General features: G+C 37.1%; 4 protein-coding genes across 6 annotated transcripts in view; 2 read left to right on the top strand and 2 right to left on the bottom strand.

Moving 5' to 3' along the window:
• The window catches only part of LOC111487167 (vacuolar fusion protein CCZ1 homolog B-like), a 7067-nt gene extending 3271 nt beyond the window's left edge, over nt 1–3796 (top strand). The window contains exons 7-12 of one of the 3 annotated variants that reach the window (XR_002719004.1): nt 432–527; nt 718–1113; nt 1655–1810; nt 2841–3070; nt 3338–3420; nt 3527–3796. Coding sequence is in view for 2 of the 3 variants with exons in the window: in XM_023134441.1 (XP_022990209.1) it covers nt 432–527; nt 718–1113; nt 1655–1810; nt 2841–3070; nt 3338–3368 (909 nt within the window). In the remaining variant the exon portion in view is untranslated. Of the gene's footprint in view, nt 1–431; nt 528–717; nt 1114–1654; nt 1811–2840; nt 3071–3337 lie in introns of all 3 variants that reach the window. The other 2 variants (XM_023134441.1, XM_023134454.1) reach the window with 2 other exon arrangements.
• An 875-nt stretch (nt 3797–4671) lies between these two features.
• Nucleotides 4672–7059, top strand: LOC111487200 (vacuolar iron transporter 1). Its single transcript, XM_023134507.1, has 4 exons — nt 4672–5033; nt 5255–5340; nt 5955–6069; nt 6603–7059. The coding sequence occupies exons 1-4, from the start codon at nt 4789–4791 to the stop codon at nt 6898–6900; spliced, it is 744 nt and encodes a 247-aa protein (XP_022990275.1). The 5' UTR covers nt 4672–4788; the 3' UTR covers nt 6901–7059.
• Nucleotides 7026–10003, bottom strand: LOC111487185 (heat stress transcription factor A-8-like). Its single transcript, XM_023134482.1, has 2 exons — nt 9669–10003; nt 7026–8109 (listed from the first exon to the last, which is right to left on the bottom strand). The coding sequence occupies exons 1-2, from the start codon at nt 9888–9890 to the stop codon at nt 7204–7206; spliced, it is 1128 nt and encodes a 375-aa protein (XP_022990250.1). The 5' UTR covers nt 9891–10003; the 3' UTR covers nt 7026–7203.
• A 1151-nt stretch (nt 10004–11154) lies between these two features.
• On the bottom strand, nt 11155–15040 carry LOC111487151 (alpha,alpha-trehalose-phosphate synthase [UDP-forming] 6-like). Its single transcript, XM_023134416.1, has 3 exons — nt 12700–15040; nt 12330–12603; nt 11155–11727 (listed from the first exon to the last, which is right to left on the bottom strand). Exons 1-3 carry the CDS (start codon nt 14694–14696, stop codon nt 11422–11424), a joined length of 2577 nt encoding a protein of 858 aa, XP_022990184.1. The 5' UTR covers nt 14697–15040; the 3' UTR covers nt 11155–11421.
• Nucleotides 15041–16331: the final 1291 nt, after the last annotated feature.

Here is a 16331-nt window from a genome sequence, read left to right as displayed (position 1 = left end):
CCCCCCCCCCCCCCCCCCCCCCTTTAATAAGAAGCAGAGAGAATAGTCTTAATACAAAATCAGGAGGAAGAAACACAAGGATAGTCTTCCAATCATTAATAAGCATGGATATAGTTACCAGAGACTTGTTAAAAAGGAAGAACTGCTCCTGAGGGGCCTGCCCTTTCCTTGTGTTACTTTTTGAATCTCTTTATGCTATTTCACTTAGTGTTGTCAAGCTTTAAGGCTTTATATCAACCTGTCTCTAAAATCTAAATAGGAATCTTTGAGAATGAATTTGAATTTTAAGAACTCTTACGTAACGTGATGAAGAAACTATTTAGTTCTCATGCTACCAGCTTTGTTTGGAATAAAGATAGTGAAGAATTGGAGCTTCGTTGTCATTTATATTTTTGTTCATTGGAGTTAATTGAATTATATACTTATTGCAGGCACTCGTTAGAACACTTGATTCTTGCATTGGAAACGCATCATGCCACTCTCTGATTTTATTTCAGGACTTACTGGTGTCTACTACACTTTCTCCTGTATGGTTTGATCTTCAAGTAGTTAATGTTCATTATGATTTTGTATTTTTTCAAATTTCATTATAAAAGCTGAAATACACGGGGGTACTAAAAACCTAGAACATATCCATGAACTGAATTCTATTTAAAATGTTATATGAGTCATTCAAAATTTTAAAGCAATTGGCTACAACCTCTTTTTCATTTTCAGGATGACACTACAAATTTATCTTCATATGCTGTTCTGAGATTGACTCCACGTGTGTTATCTTCTGGCACAAGTTCTTGGTCCTACTTAATCAGAGGAAATGCTGCATCTCATGTTGCTCAACATGGTGGAAATGTTGGTAATCGTGTGATACGACCCTTGCAGCATGGAAAATGGTCAAAAGGAAAGGATGGTTTTCTAGAAACTGATATTTGGGGTATGGGGGCAAGTGGCTGGGTTGGTTCTACCCCAAAAATCTGCCTTTTTCAAACGGAGGAGCAAATGTACCTGTATGTATACCAGAATAAAAGTCTGACTCTGATTCTTCTTGTTCCTGTTTCCTCAGTACCTAACGAGGAACTAGGCATTGCAATCGTCAGGCAGCATATTCTTGAAAATGTTAGTTGGTTATCTCTCTTAATGGATTTGATTATTCTGCTATCATATAATTTTCCTGAATGAATTTTCTTCCTGTTAGTATTCAATTCTTAATTTTGAAAGGGTGATTTTATGTCAAAGCATTCAAAGTTGGACATTTGTAGGGAAGAACTAGTAGAGTAGAAGGACAAGAGAAGAGAAGAAACATCATCTATTTTACAGTGTAAAATTGGACTAGAAATAGAGAGATTAGAGGAAGAGATGAGCACAGGGAGGAAACATAGGTTCCAATATTTATTGATTCTCATTTATCATCATGTGTCTCATATTGGAATCCGAAACATGTTAAGGAAATTTAGAAGAATAAAATTTACCAGAATAAATATAAAAGGTAGTCAGTATTGTAATCAATAACATTTCTAATAAGTTCATTCTAATATAGTTTGCAAATGATTAATATTCTAGTTTGATTACTCACTAATTTCTTTTAATGTCTATTAAACTGGTTTATGAATCTTTTAATTCCTTCCTTTCATTGGATTAATTTCTTGCTATCTTCTAGGCGTCCCTGAAGATCGTGAAAGTTGAAGAAACATTGTCAAAGGGCTGGGGTGGGGAAAATGCTTATCATGTTGGTGGGTATCGTTATTTACTGGTAGATGGTGACAGTCAAGTATCCAGGGCTTCACCACCAGGAAAAGTTACCACCCTCGCAAAGGTAAAGTGTTCCTTGACAATAACTAAGAAGCAAGTTTTATTTCGAAATATCAAAATATACATCAAAAAATGTCCTTAGAGTCGGTTACAAAAAGTCTCTCCTTTTAGCACAAGTGTGCCTTTATATTCTTTTATTTTCACAAAAGCTCAGTATTTTAAAATAAAAACCCTTGAAAGGGCACTCCAAGAAGAGGCTGAACGTAGAATGATATCTCATATCCCACTAAATCTCTTTTCTATACTAGTTAACACCCTGCTCCATTTCTATCTTGCCAAGTTTTCTAAAAAGTAGCTCTAACCAATGCATTGTAGTTTTCATCTAGAGTGATGATTTCTAAACATGTATTGGCCTCCTTAACGGTTCTAGGACAGGTAACATTGAACTGAAAAATAGCTGAGTGTTCTATGCCACTAATATGAAGGGCAATGGAAGAAAATATGGTCCACTTCTTGGCCACTCTTTACACGTTTCACCAATTTAGAGATAGGCAACAGCAAGGAGTCCTATTAACTTTGTCACAAGCATTTAGCCTCTAAAGTAGAGGTTCCAAACAAAAACTTCTTACTTTTCTAACCCATTCAGCTTGGATTGAGATTTACAAGAAAGTTGGCCATATCTTTCTTCCTACTTTTACTGCAGGTCAGTATTTTTTTTTTGACAATCATTAATTTAAATAAAATATTAAGGCCCCATTTGATTATGATGTTGTTTTTAGTTTTCTGTTTTTGAAATTTATACTTGTTTCCTCCTACCTTCTTTACTATGGTTTTCAGATTTTTTTAAGGAAGCATTTGAATTCTGCTGGACGTTCCAAAAAACAAAAACAAGTTTTTAAAACTTGACTTGGTTTTTGAAAACAATGGTAGAAAGTAGATAACCAAACAAAGAATCTTAGAGATGAAAGTAGTGTTTATAAGCTTAATTTTAATATTATAGGGATCTTTACTTGCCATGAGTGAACTCGATCGTGTTTCCTAGTAAAGTAATGCATGGAAGAATGAGGTTTCTGATTTGAGCTATTGTATTACAGGAATCTTTACTTGCCATGAGCAAACTCAGAGAAAAGGTAGATCTGGAGAAGAGTCGTGCAAAACAGGATAGTGTTGATGAGGAAAAGGAACTGGAAGTAACTATCAGAGCAAAAAACAATGCTTGGGCTATTTCTCGAATCACAAGAGGGAAAGAGCTTTATATGGTTCTGGAGAAAGCCAACGAAACCCTGCTGTATGCCTCTGATATGGTGGAGAAATTCAGCAACAGGTATCATTAATTTTTTTATTTACATTTTCAGCATGAATACCTCAAACTACTCTTTAGCAATGGCCATGTCCAGACCAGAAGACTCACTCATCAACCAATCTGATCGGCCATTTTCTCGGCCGAAGTATCACTAAGAAAGTAATTACAGAAAAGTTCTCATAGCCAACACCAAGAAGCTGCAACAAAGAGAACATTTTCCAAAACAGACCGAAAAATTGCATCATCTTTTCCTACAAACTGAAACTATTTTCTACTTGTGGCCTACAGGTACTGCAATGGAGCATTCTCCTTGGATTAGAGGGACACGCTTCCACTGTCGTGTCTACGACATTGTAAAATAAAGAGCAGAGGTTAGACGGATGTGCACAGTTTCTAGTTTTTGCTGCTTCATAATTGGAATCTCCCTTCTGTAAATTTCTATTAACAATAAAGTGAATCCTCTCTCATTTTCTGTAGAAGAGAGGGGAAAAATATATGCATATATAGGCCTTCAACCATGGAGAGAAAGAACAGCTAAGCTATTAAAAGCCTGCATTTAGTCCTATTCATTTATTTTAGCAACAATTTAAAACTTGAGCTTCTTCCCTTTTGGTGGAATTCTCTAAAGAAGCTTGTATAAGTCTTCTGATACTGAAAATTGTGAAGGATCTCAGGAAAACTCTTCATATCATAATGGAATAGATTTCAAATATTTGGGAATGAAGGAGATATATAATAATAATCCCATTTGATTGTTCTTGCATGTCAAAGGCCCTCTGAGTTCGCTGCTGCTGCTTTCTATTATGATGGCATTATGCTATGTGCCAATTTCCAAGTCCCAAAGGGTATATGATTTCAGGTATTCCGATAATTGCGTGTATCGACTAAAATCACTTTTGTCGTACTCATAATCACTTCTACTAATGTTTTTAGTCATTAACAATCAATCTGGATGGTACTGTTGAATGATAAAGGACATGTTGAGGATGATTTTGAATATGATAAAAGAATATAAAATTTGTTTTTGTTTTTATTTTTGTTTTTCTGACAAAATATTCCTTTCTAAAGTATGTACATTCAGTTCCATTTAACTCTTTATGCAGAAAACGTTTCTGTCCTGTGAATCTCCACATTATAATGCACTCAATTTTTGTACAAACTTGTGTCATTTATTTTAGTATTATATACATGTTGACCTAAATTCTAATAAATTTCTAATCCAATTATAATATTCCAGATTTATTTTTTAAATAATGAATAATATATGGTTAAATTATATATAAAAAAAATACTGTATATTATGGGTTTTTTTGAAAGTTTTCATAGGCAAAAAAATTTAAACACATAGGGGAAATAAATTAAAAAAATGTCGTGTATTTAGATTTTTTTTCTATATATACAATTTTTTTTTTTTTTTTTTTTTTTTTTTTTGCCTATAAATTTAAATAACAACATCCNTCAATATTTAGTTTAAATCAAATTACAATTAATTTGTTATTTTTAAACTATAATTAAAATTAATCCATAGTTAATGATATTTTTTGTAATTTACCAAAAATAAAAATGAAAAAATAAAAAAAATAAAGCCTTTCGCCATCGAATTTCTTTCTTCTTTTCAGTCCTCTGTCTCTGAAAGTTCGCGGCCACGGCAACACGCATCACACTGTTCGACCGTTCGCATTCCATTTTCATTTCCTTCTCTTAATACTCTACTGAAGTTCCACTTTCTCTCTGCATCAATGGCGGACGGCTCTACACCAATCCGCCTCGATCCTCACAAGCAGGCTCTTCTCAAGCACCACACCGAGAAGCACTTCACCGCCGGCGAGATCGTCCGTGATATCATCATCGGCGTCTCCGACGGCCTCACTGTCCCTTTTGCCCTCGCCGCAGGACTTTCCGGCGCCAATGCCTCTTCCTCCATCGTCCTCACCGCCGGTATCGCTGAAGTCGCTGCCGGCGCTATCTCCATGGGACTCGGCGGGTGCGACTCTCTCTCTCTCTCTCTCTCTCTCAATCACCGCCATTGACTTTCCATGTACCTAGAAAAATGTCGCGCAATTAACACTGTACTCGATCGTTTTCGATATCCAAAATTTTGCCGTAGCATTGAATCGGTTCTAGTATAGAAATTGAATCTGAGTTTTTCTGTAATACTGAACAGAATCGTCCTTCCTTTCGCATTTGTATTTTGTGTTTGTGTAGATATCTTGCGGCAAAGAGCGAAGCGGATCACTATATGAGAGAACTGCGGAGAGAGCAAGAAGAAATCGTCGCGGTTCCCGATACTGGTACAGATTGATCAACTTTTTTCCTTTTTTCCTTTTTTTCCTTTTTTCGTTCCAAGTTTCAATTTAGATTTCTTACTGAAATGAAATTAGGATGAATATGAACAACATTTCGTAAATGGTAAGTTAATTCGGCATAAGATTTGTTGTTCAATATGGCTTAAGGGTAGTTTGGGCATATGCTTAAAGAACGGCTTTCCCACGTCAAAAATTGGGATTTCTGTTAAATATTTGTTTTAAGGTTAAATTATTAAATAACACTTCGGACAATTTTACCCTTTTACTCTTTCAAAAATTACAAACGTTCCCTAAATATTTCAAAACTATTTTAATTATATACTTTTTTAAAAAAATATTTAGACAAAAATTTATGATTTAAAATATTGCAAACCTTGTGTCGTGTCAATCAGCTCATATCTGATTAAAATATGTGTCCTAACCAATGGTGAATCCCTGTAGTTGAATTAGAAAAACACTAAAACAATATTCATTTTCTACTTTTGAAGATCAATCCAACAAACTCATTTGAATTTAGAACTTTTTTTTTAGTATGATAGAATACGAGGTTAATATGTTATTGTCTTTTGGAAGAATTTTATTTGGCAATATAAATGCAGAAGCGGCAGAAGTAGCAGAGATATTGGCACAGTATGGGATTGAACCCCATGAATATGGCCCAGTTGTGAATGCTCTTAGGAAGAGGCCTCAAGCTTGGTTGGATTTCATGATGAAGTAAGTTCTCTTTCTCCTTCTTCTTTAGCTATGACAACATTTTATAATTATTTCATTTTTTGTTTTCTGTTTAATAAGATTGATATTTTCCTTTATTAAAATCCATATAAGATATAGACGTGAATATATTATTTAATATTCTTAGGCGGTGAGTTTATCTCGATCCCAGAAATTTGTCTCATATAGAAAGCAAAGGTTAGCTTTGTAATGATGCCCATCTATAATCCATTTGAAGTTTCCAGCCTTTTCTAACTTACATGTTCACTGCTGCCACCCAAGAAGATACTGACATCACTATTTTCAGCTGCTTCATAAGGTGGTTTCTCAAAACAAATAACATTATTTTCTTTTTCTTCAAATTACAAATTTAGTAGTTAATTTTATTTTTATTTTCACTTTAAATTTCACAATAAGTTCCATACTCAAAAGACAAGTTTAGAAAGTATTAACAAGGATGAGTTTAGCAAACAGTATCGTTTCAGGTTCGGTTCATGATTTAATCCGTCAACTGTTTGTGTGGTGTGGTGATGTAGATTTGAATTAGGATTGGAAAAGCCAGATCCTAGAAGAGCTCTGCAAAGTGCACTCACAATTGCACTGGCTTACATATTGGGGGGGTTGGTGCCGCTCATTCCTTACATGTTTATTTCAAATGCAACCAGAGCAGTGACAGCATCAGTTGCATTGACACTATTAGCGCTGCTCGTTTTCGGGTATGCAAAGGGTTACTTCACAGGTAATAAGCCCTTTCAAAGTGCAATCCAAACCACCCTTATCGGAGCCATCGCATCTGCAGCTGCTTTTGGCATGGCCAAGGCTATACAACTGTAAACTAACCAGCCCCCATGTCAATATCTAATAAGAGTATCCCCCCCTAAGGCCATGTTTTTAGTCTAATCTCATAAGATGAGTCTAAAACTTTTGCCAGTTTTCTCAGTTCAGGTCTAAATATTTGATGCGGATCTTAGAACATTAAAACATCTTTTTCAATCCTTGAAGTGTTTGGTTTGGTATAATGCTTGAAAGTTGAAACAAAAGTATTACCTTGCGGCATCACCAAGAAAAAGATGGTTGAAATTCTATAAACCTGTCTGAAACTCATTACGCTACTCGAGACATTGAAATGGCAGCAGCTTAAGATTCATCCAACCTTTGTGACATCTCAAAAGTTTCACACTCCATTTGCCTGATTAGAATCTCAAAATCCTGTGACTTCTCTTCATGAGTTCGAGTATCGATTGTTTCCATATCCAGTTCATCGTCCTCATTGTCCACAGATCGTTTTTCGTGGTCAATTTTTGTAGCATTATCTGAATTCCCAGAAAAAGGGCTAGCTAGAAGAAGCTGCTCCCATGCAACATCTTGTACATCTGGAAGAACAAATTGAGTATGATTGTCTAAACACAACTTTTCATCCATAAGCACTTTCATGAAGTCAGAATTAAGGAAAAAGTCCTTCATTCCATCAGGAAATGGATCAGATTCTTGCTGTTTCCCCATACCCGACACTGCTGGAAGTAGATTTGCTGGCAGTTCATCTAGTGGTCGTTGATGATACCTGACTATCATACCATTTGAAGGTACTTGTTTATCATCTGGTATTTGTTCTAGCATATTGCTCGTGTCGGCCATGCGCCAATTCTTCTCTTTGGGTTGAAGAAACTGAACCAAAAATCCAGGGCTTTGCACAGCCATTACTAAGAATGACAGCATCTGCTGTTGATTCTTTTCCACGCCTTGAAGGCGGTCTCTCAATACGAGCAACTTGTCCTCTGAAGTTTCTTGGTGCTGCTTAAGTTTAACCAATTCCTGCATTACAGAATTTTTATCAATTTTAAGACTCTCAACTTCCTTCCACAGCTCTGTATAATCATGTAGTTCAACTTGTCCCTCAGACTTGTCTTGGGGCTGCGCTGCGTTATGCTGATCTGTGCCCTGGATGTTTTTCCTTCTGTAGATGTTCTTTAAGAGATGTTTTTGTCCCTTAATGAATCCATCAGTTGCAAATACCCAGCAATCTGTATCTATTTTCCGAAAGCCCTGAAATTTATGAAAGGAGCCACTTGTTACAATCATGATTTGATCATTCAAAACTTTGTCGGAAATGAGGGAGAAATGTAGTAAGAGGTTTAATGGAGTGATATTGGGCTCAAATTTGGTAAAGGTTTTTAAAATATGTCCATTAAAGAATGCTCGTCCCTCTCCAATCGATGTTGAATATCACAATCTACCTCCTTCGGGGCCAATGTCCTTACGGTACTCCTTTCTCTCTCCAATTGATGTCGGATCTCACAATCCACCCCCATTCGGGGCCAGCGTCCTCGCTGGCACACCGTCTAGTATCGAGCTTTGATACCATTTGTACCAACTCAAGCCCACCGTGAGTAGATATTGTTTCTTTGGGCTTTCTCTTTCAGGTTACCCCTTAAAGTTTTTAAAGAGGGGTATACTAGGCATAGATTTTCAATGTTTTGTTTCCCTCTTTATTCGATGTGATATTTCACGGTATGCGTATGCATGTACCTTTACAATTTAATAACAATAACCTCAGGAACAAAACTCTCATTCTAGAAAGAGAGAAAATAATAATTAGGAGTCTGTTTCCACAGATTGCATCATGCTAAACCAGGTGTCCATGAAACAATGAACATTTGTGGAGAATGCTCCAAAAAGGAGTAAAACAAAAGGCTGCGAGACCTTTGTGAAATTTCTTCCTCACGCCAACCCCAACTCTTCAATAATAGAGTATTGTATGTAAAACCCTTCACTATTTTAGCAATGAATGCTCTCCTTTAGAATTTCTATTCCTTTATCAACCTTCCATGAGCAGAGAAGTGATCATGGCTGAAGAACGCAAGTATCATACTTTTTTTTTATCCATCTAGCCCGAAATAATGGATCGATGGTTAACCTTCTTTTTTTAGTGATTACCATAGATAGAGAAGTTGGCTCTTTTTCCAAAAAAAGAATTAAGCCTCCGAAATGGAATCGTTTTGGGCCTATCTTGTGCAGCTTAGTTGGAGGGCAAAAGGGGCCTGAGCCATAAGTGAGATACCACTCTGAAAGAGTTACAATTCCAACCTTGTGCCACGGTCGGAATCAAGGGGCAGTTTCAGGTGGACAGTTTTTATGGGGTTGTCCAGCAAAGCCGAGAAGAAGGTGACTCGGGCAAACCGTTCCCCTTTTCAATAGAAAGGAATAGCCAAACTAATACAGCTGGCTGGTCAATCTCAAAGATCTCATTGGCCGACAGACAAGAGTTGAGGGTAAAGATTAGGATGATGGCTAGGTCAGCTAAACCAGAAAAGCATAGTGATATAGAGGTTGGGCAGCCAGCTATGGCTAATATGGAACAACAAAGGGAGGCTCAATTCACTAACTTCACCCAAGAGAGCAGATAGAACAACCTCATGGAATTGGGCAGCAGACTGTGATACGAGCTTAAGAGCAAGTCTTACACATAACCTCATCACGACCTATGCAAACTATGCCCTTTATTAGAACTCAATTGCGTTATCTAGAACAAGATGAGAATCAGAACTCCAACACAGAAAGAAATGATGGAAGATATAGAGAAATAGAAGAAAGAAGGAACTGACATAGATATTAAGCTGGCGCATGAAGCTAGAGAAATTGCTGTGCTTAAAGTACTTGGGAAGCATGTGGACACAGAATTGGGTGATGTCCACAATCCTAAAGCTATCATCCGTAGGGCTCCACGCGATAATCGAATTGGTGGCCTCGTCGTCAACCATCTCATACAACTTCTTCACGAACGGCGCCACCGTCGATCCCTGCCGCTCCGCCGCGGATTTCACCATCGCTAATTCGATTACGACAAAAGAAAAAAAAGAAAAAAAGAAAAAAGAAATTGGGAATTTTGAGGGTTTATTTGCGGTGTCGTGTTGTTTGGTCTTCTCCGTACCTTCCTTTCGCCATTGTTGCTGTTCTAATAGTCCCAGATTCTTGCACCAATTCCATCACTTACACACTGCCACGTGTTCCTTTGACCGCTTCCTTTTTTTCTATTTTTTGAATTTTCAAATAACTAAATTTGTTTCAGATATTATTTTTTAATTAATAATTAAGGTTTTTTTTAACCTTCCAACTTTTTCGATCTCTATGCTTTCAAATGTCTTCAATTAATTTTTAAGAAAAATATTATGAACTTTTTTAGTGTTCATGGATACCATTTTTTTTAATTTTTCATGTGTATTTATAAACATTTCAATGTATAGATTGATATTTTCTTCATGCATTTTAATAAATTTCAAAACTAGTCATTTGAAGATATTTTTATAGAATTTGATTAAATAATAATATTTTTTTCAAAAAAAAAAAACAGTTAGAAAGAATGTATGGATTACTTTAAGATTGATTTAACTAAATTTAAACATTTAAAAATACTTAATTTAATTTATAATTTGAACATAAATAAATGGTTTATTAGATAATAAATAAAATGATCTATTGACCTAACTGTAATTACAAATTTTCGTAAATAATCGACTTATTTGTAATTATTACACTTATGAACACAATTTATCAAAGTTTATAGTGGAGTGACGTATAATTAATGAATGAAATTAATTTATCAAATAGTTAAGGTCTTTCACTAGAACTTATAACATCTAAATTCAAAAGTCTCATTGCTAGCTCACGAAGACACTCGTTACTTACCTATACAACATGACGGGATAGGGAGAGGTTGGGGCAAAAACATACGGAAGAATATAATCCTCATCTATGAAATTAATCATCAAATCTAATAGCAAATCAAGCGGCCAACCCAACCCAACCCATCACGCTATAAATTAGCCCAAGGGTTTGAACCTTAGGGTAAGGCATGAGACACAAACATGAATCATAGACATGAGACCAGAGACACAAGCACAAGACATGAAGCATAAGACACATGCATGAACATATGAAGCTCAAGCCCTGACCATAACCTAGAGGGCCAACTCGGTAAAGGTCGACTGAGACTTAAAAAGGCTCGACCCCCCACGAGGTCGACCTCAAACAAGGACGATCAACCATGGCCAGGAGGCTGGTCCATGCGGTTCGGCTATAGCTCAAAGCAAATTCACATTAAATATTATGCAAGGGTTTATAAACTGATATAATACATAATCCAAAAGAAAAAAATGAACCTGGAATTGAAGCAAATCCAGTCATTATATCACATCCAAATATATTTACATCTTTTGCTAAATGAACCACAAAACAAAAATGAGTCTCAGTTTTTCCCCTTTTTACTTTCTTCCCATCGTGAAACCGCAGCAATATGTACACTGTGATGTGTAAATAAGATTAAAATTGAATGACATTGACAACTGCAAAAGTTGAGGCTTATGCACCTTGTGATGGATAAAGCGCGCCGTTTTGCCTCGACACCGTAGCCAAACCGTGCATCAACCTTGCAATTTCTGATGGATCGTCGAGGTAATACTTGGCTTTGCTCGGTTTCCTCCCCACTGTACATGCAAAAATTTCAGCTCGAGGCAAGATCGATGGACCTTCCATGGAACACGAGATCACCTTGAACATGTCTTCATCTGATCTGTCATCACCGATGCATAGAACAAAATCTGCAGGGGTCCCCTTCTCTTGCATTGCGGAGAGAAGTCGTTTAGCTACAAGACCCTTGCTAACACCCTGCAATTATAAAATCGAACATCAGATTCACCCACATCGTTAAGGTTGATGAGAAAAAGGAAATGCCTGATGATATAATAGTATATGGATGCCTTAATCATCGCATTGATTTTTTCAAGATCTGCACAAAAAGGAAGCAGCCCAGACACCGGTCGATGTGCTAGTAAAGAGGCTAAGCCCCCAAGGGAGTGGATACAAGACGGTGTGCCAGCAAGGACGCCGGGCCCCAAAGGGAGGTGGATCGTGAGATCCCACATCGGTTGGGGAGGAGAACGAAACATTCTTTGTAAAGGTGTGAAAAACTCTCCCTAACTGACACGTTTTAAAAAGCTTGAGCGAAAACCCGAAAGGGAAAGCCCAAATAAGATAATATCTGCTAGCGGTGAGCTAGGGCTATTACATTTTCATTCAAACCGAATTACCCGCGTCAAATATCAGATGTTTCGAGAGGAAAGGATACCAAGTTCATAGAAGTGGGGGGGATGATGAACAAAGCCAATCAATCCTTAGTTGTAGCCTTAAAGTCATATTCAGTAATAAAACAGACCATGAATCTCAGAAACAATTTCAATTTTTAAAGATGAGGGCCAATGAGGTTGAACCTGTGGTTTAACTTCCACGATATTTTGACCACTCTTGACTGTAACTGGTTCGTTGGCTAGGACACTTTCGAGATGATCGAAGAGCTCCTTAGCTTGACACGAACCAAAATCTGGATCTGCATCTTCGTAACACCATCCAAGCGCAGTTTCTCGATCTTCGATTGTCGAACCATCGGTTGTTTCAGTGTAGAGTTTCATAACCGGCTGCACGATCTGCTTCCAATAGCAATCAGCAACTGGTAAACTGGTTTCCCATTCCTCATCCTGCTTCATCCTAAAAGGAGAAAACAATTCCCTTAATTTTGCCATACACAATAAGACAATCAACAAAACAGTATAGACGAAGTGTACTTATCATGTGATAATTCACCTAATAAAGTATCCGTGCTCGGCAGCAATGCCGAGATTTTCACAAGAGCCAAACCATTCAGCAAGTTTCTTTCGGCTTTTCGCACTCACAATGAATACCGTATTGTTCTTATCTCGACACAAGGTATTAAGAGTTTCGAGGCATTTTGAAGTAGGACTCTTATCAATTGAAGCTTGAGGCATTAATGTACCATCATAGTCCAAAAGAATAGCTCGAGATTTCGTCCTCTTATAAGTCGAAAATATGTGTTCCATTGCCAGCTTCCTGAAGTTCGGATCAAGAGCCACAACTCTAAAACTTAAACCGAACCCGATACCCCAACATCTCTGCCTCACATGATCCCGACAAGCCCTCTCCAAATCTAGTAGGAAACTTCGAGCCCAATACCCAACATCATGCGTGCTCACATATCTAAAATGCTTCTCATGGCGGAGCTGCTTTTCGGCGTCTTCCATCTCTAATGCACATTCCATTGCATCAGCTACAGCATCAATATTCCACGGATTAACTCGAATTGCTCCGCTTAAGGACGGAGAGCACCCAATGAATTCAGATATAACCAACATACTCTTCTTCAGAGCTGATGATTCACACCCCAAGAGCTTATCTAACTTATCGTTCCCTTGGCGGCTGACAATGTACTCATATGGAATGAGATTCATACCGTCCCGAACCGCAGTGACCAAACAACATTCGGCAACGGTATAATATGCAACTCTCTCATAGAATTTCAGTGGCTCCTCAATCAACATAACTGGCTCGTACCCGGGTTTCCCAAACGTATCGTTAATCCGCTTTACAGCTGCCTTCGTCTCATCCTGAACTTCTTTCACATCTTTCCCCCGGCCTCTCGCAGGATTGGCAATCTGCACCAATACTACTTTCCGCTGCCATTCAGGGTGTGTGATCAACAACTGCTCCATAGCCAAAAGCTTCAAACTAATACCCTTAAATATGTCCATATCGTCAACACCGAGCAACATTATCCTATCTCGATCACGAAACTGTTTGATAAGCTCTGCAACCTTCTCCTCTGTCTTCTGAAGGCTCAAAACAGATTGAAGTTGACCCATATGAATCCCAACAGGAAGGATCTTAATACTAATGGTTCGACCATAATACTCTATCCCAATATAACCCCGTTTCGACTCGTACCTTAGACCAAGCATCCTACTACAACAAGAAAGAAAATGCCTAGCATAATCAAAAGTATGAAACCCTATCAAATCCGAATTCAGGAGCGCTCGTAAGAGCTCCTCCCGTATCGGTAGCGTTCGATATATCTCAGACGACGGGAACGGACTATGCAGAAAGAATCCAAGCTTGACTCTATTGAATCTCTTCCTAAGAAAAGTAGGCAACACCATGAGATGATAATCATGAATCCAAACAAAATCATCCTCAGGATTGATCACTTCCATGATCCTATCAGCAAAGATCTTATTCACAGAAACATAAGCCTGCCACAGCGGTCGGTTAAACCGACCGCCGAGGTCAGGCGACAGAGGCAACATGTAATGAAACAGAGGCCATAGCTGTTGCTTACAGAAGCCATGATAGTAACTAGTGTAAAGCTCTTGGGTCAGAAACGTTGGTACACATTTAAATGTTTCTAAGAGTATTTGAGATACCTCATCTTGTTCATTTACCTGAATATCTTCCTTGAGACAACCCACATAAAACACCTCAAAATCATCATCACCCAACCCATCTTTCAGCTGCAGGAGAAGGGAATTTTCATCCCAGCTGAAAATCCAGCCGCCGCCTGATTTCCGCTGAGCTCTGATGGGGAGCTCATTGGCTACAATGATAATCCGGTCGCGAAGGGCGGAGGAGGACGACGGCTCCGATGAGACGCTCTCTGGTCGATCGTCATCGATGTCGGAGATTAAACCGGCGACAGTCATAATCCGAGGGATTTGGCGGCTCATACGGCCGAAAGACGGCGATTCTCCGGTGGCGAGTTCAAGTAAATTGGAATACGACCTTGAAACCATTGATTTGTGGATGGGATTTTTCTATCAATCCATGAAACTAAGGGAAATGGGTATTTGAAAAAACACTTCAAAAACAAGAAAAAACGGTTGAAATCGAACCAGAATCGAAAACCCAGAGTAGAAGGAAGAACACAGAAACACACACTCCCACTGTATTGAACTGAAAATGAAAATTACAGAGAGACCCAGAAGAAGGCAAAAGATGTCCAAATTTCAACTTTTTTTTTTTTTTTTTTTTAATAATTTTCCAATTTGGAGACGAATTACAAAAGAAAAACAAAGGAAAAAAGTACGGTCAAGTGGTTGGAAGAAGCATATTCTGAATTCAGTGACGCATAAGAGGAGAGAGATGGAAGGAGAATGATCAAAATCGGACGGTGGAGAATTAAAGGGAATTAGGTACTAATGGTACATATGAGTAGCACTGGATAATTTCCCTCAACTCCCTCGCCCTTTGTTCTTATCCGTTTCTTTTTCTCTCTCTCTCTCTCTCTCTTCTTGCTCCGTTGGTGAGTCCGTCAGTGCCATTGTTCTATAATATTTAAATTTAAGTTTTTAAAAATTAGTTTAAATATTATATTATATTTTTATTTATAAAATATCATTAAATTTTATATTTTATATATTTTTAATAAAAATATATATTAAAAATGAAATTATGACATTTTTTTATGGAAAATGCCACGTAATGATGGGGAATTACGTGGCGAAATGTGAACGCTCAGTTAGAGAGAGAAGTCTGTCTCTCTCAACTCTGGTCTGCTCGGTTTTTTTTGTGGGTTTTCACGAATTTCTTTGACGTTTCACTCTCGGTCGGTCGGTCGGATTATTTCCTTTCATCTCAAAATATCCATATTAAATTATTACTATTATTATTATTATTCTTTTTATCTCTATATTTTACTTAAATTATAAGTTTACCAACTTAATTCTCATTATATTTTAATTTTATAATTGATAAGCGCCTAATTTGTTTTAATAAATTACACTTTTCCTTTTTAAAGTTTGAACACTAAATTAATTTTGCCTCCCAATTTTAAAATAAATATTCAATTTTAGTTACCCAGTAACACTCGAGTAAGATACGTATTTGAATGAATTAATACCACTTTTTTTTTTCGGTAACTCAATTATAGAAACTAGAGTAATTTTAGTGTTGGATTACATTTTGAATTTTTTTTTTAGAAGATTAAATTATTAATTTGTTAAAATTTTGAGGACTAAAAAGTAATTTTGATATAATAATTTAAAACCATGAAAAATAATTGAAATAAACTAATTTGGTTTGTCTCTCATATGGCTCACATGGATGGGGTGAAAAAAAATAATACTGCGAGGTAAAATATTAAAATAGAAAGATTAAAATAAAAACAAAAAAAAAAAAGTACATTCGAGTCTGGCTCCAGCTGGACGTCACGTTGACAGAATGAAAGGCCACGTATTCCATGTGGGCCCCTTAGTGAAGTGGGAAAATAATTATTAATAAAGGATAATGTATTTAATCCATCCGACAGGGCATTGTTTAGTAAAGTGGATAAGCAGGAAGCACAGAATGGTACACGTGGCAAGTTTTTTTAAAAAATAATTAAGAAAAATGAAAAATTGAATGTAATGGGAAATTTTGGAGAAATAAAA

Source organism: Cucurbita maxima, unplaced genomic scaffold (genome assembly GCF_002738345.1).
Source record: "Cucurbita maxima cultivar Rimu unplaced genomic scaffold, Cmax_1.0 Cma_Scf00001, whole genome shotgun sequence".
In the NCBI taxonomy this organism is placed as follows: Eukaryota; Viridiplantae; Streptophyta; class Magnoliopsida; order Cucurbitales; family Cucurbitaceae; genus Cucurbita; species Cucurbita maxima.
Note: the sequence above shows the minus strand (reverse complement) of the source record. Positions and strands in the feature narration are given on the sequence as shown.

What these genes read in the sequence shown, in the direction of transcription:
- LOC111487200 (XM_023134507.1), top strand. Translation starts at nt 4,789, where the DNA reads ATGGCGGACGGCTCTACACCAATCCGCCTCGATCCTCACAAGCAGGCT. An exon ending in ATCTCCATGGGACTCGGCGG is followed by an intron (nt 5,034 to 5,254) that starts GTGCGACTCTCT and finishes GTGTTTGTGTAG; the next exon opens with ATATCTTGCGGCAAAGAGCG. An exon ending in TGGTTGGATTTCATGATGAA is followed by an intron (nt 6,070 to 6,602) that starts GTAAGTTCTCTT and finishes GTGGTGATGTAG; the next exon opens with ATTTGAATTAGGATTGGAAA.
- LOC111487151 (XM_023134416.1), bottom strand. Translation starts at nt 14,696, where the DNA reads ATGGTTTCAAGGTCGTATTCCAATTTACTTGAACTCGCCACCGGAGAA. An exon ending in GAGCACGGATACTTTATTAG is followed by an intron (nt 12,604 to 12,699) that starts GTGAATTATCAC and finishes TTCTCCTTTTAG; the next exon opens with GATGAAGCAGGATGAGGAAT. An exon ending in TCGTGGAAGTTAAACCACAG is followed by an intron (nt 11,728 to 12,329) that starts GTTCAACCTCAT and finishes TTATAATTGCAG; the next exon opens with GGTGTTAGCAAGGGTCTTGT.
- LOC111487185 (XM_023134482.1), bottom strand. Translation starts at nt 9,890, where the DNA reads ATGGTGAAATCCGCGGCGGAGCGGCAGGGATCGACGGTGGCGCCGTTC. An exon ending in TGCGCCAGCTTAATATCTAT is followed by an intron (nt 8,110 to 9,668) that starts GTCAGTTCCTTC and finishes CATAAATTTCAG; the next exon opens with GGCTTTCGGAAAATAGATAC.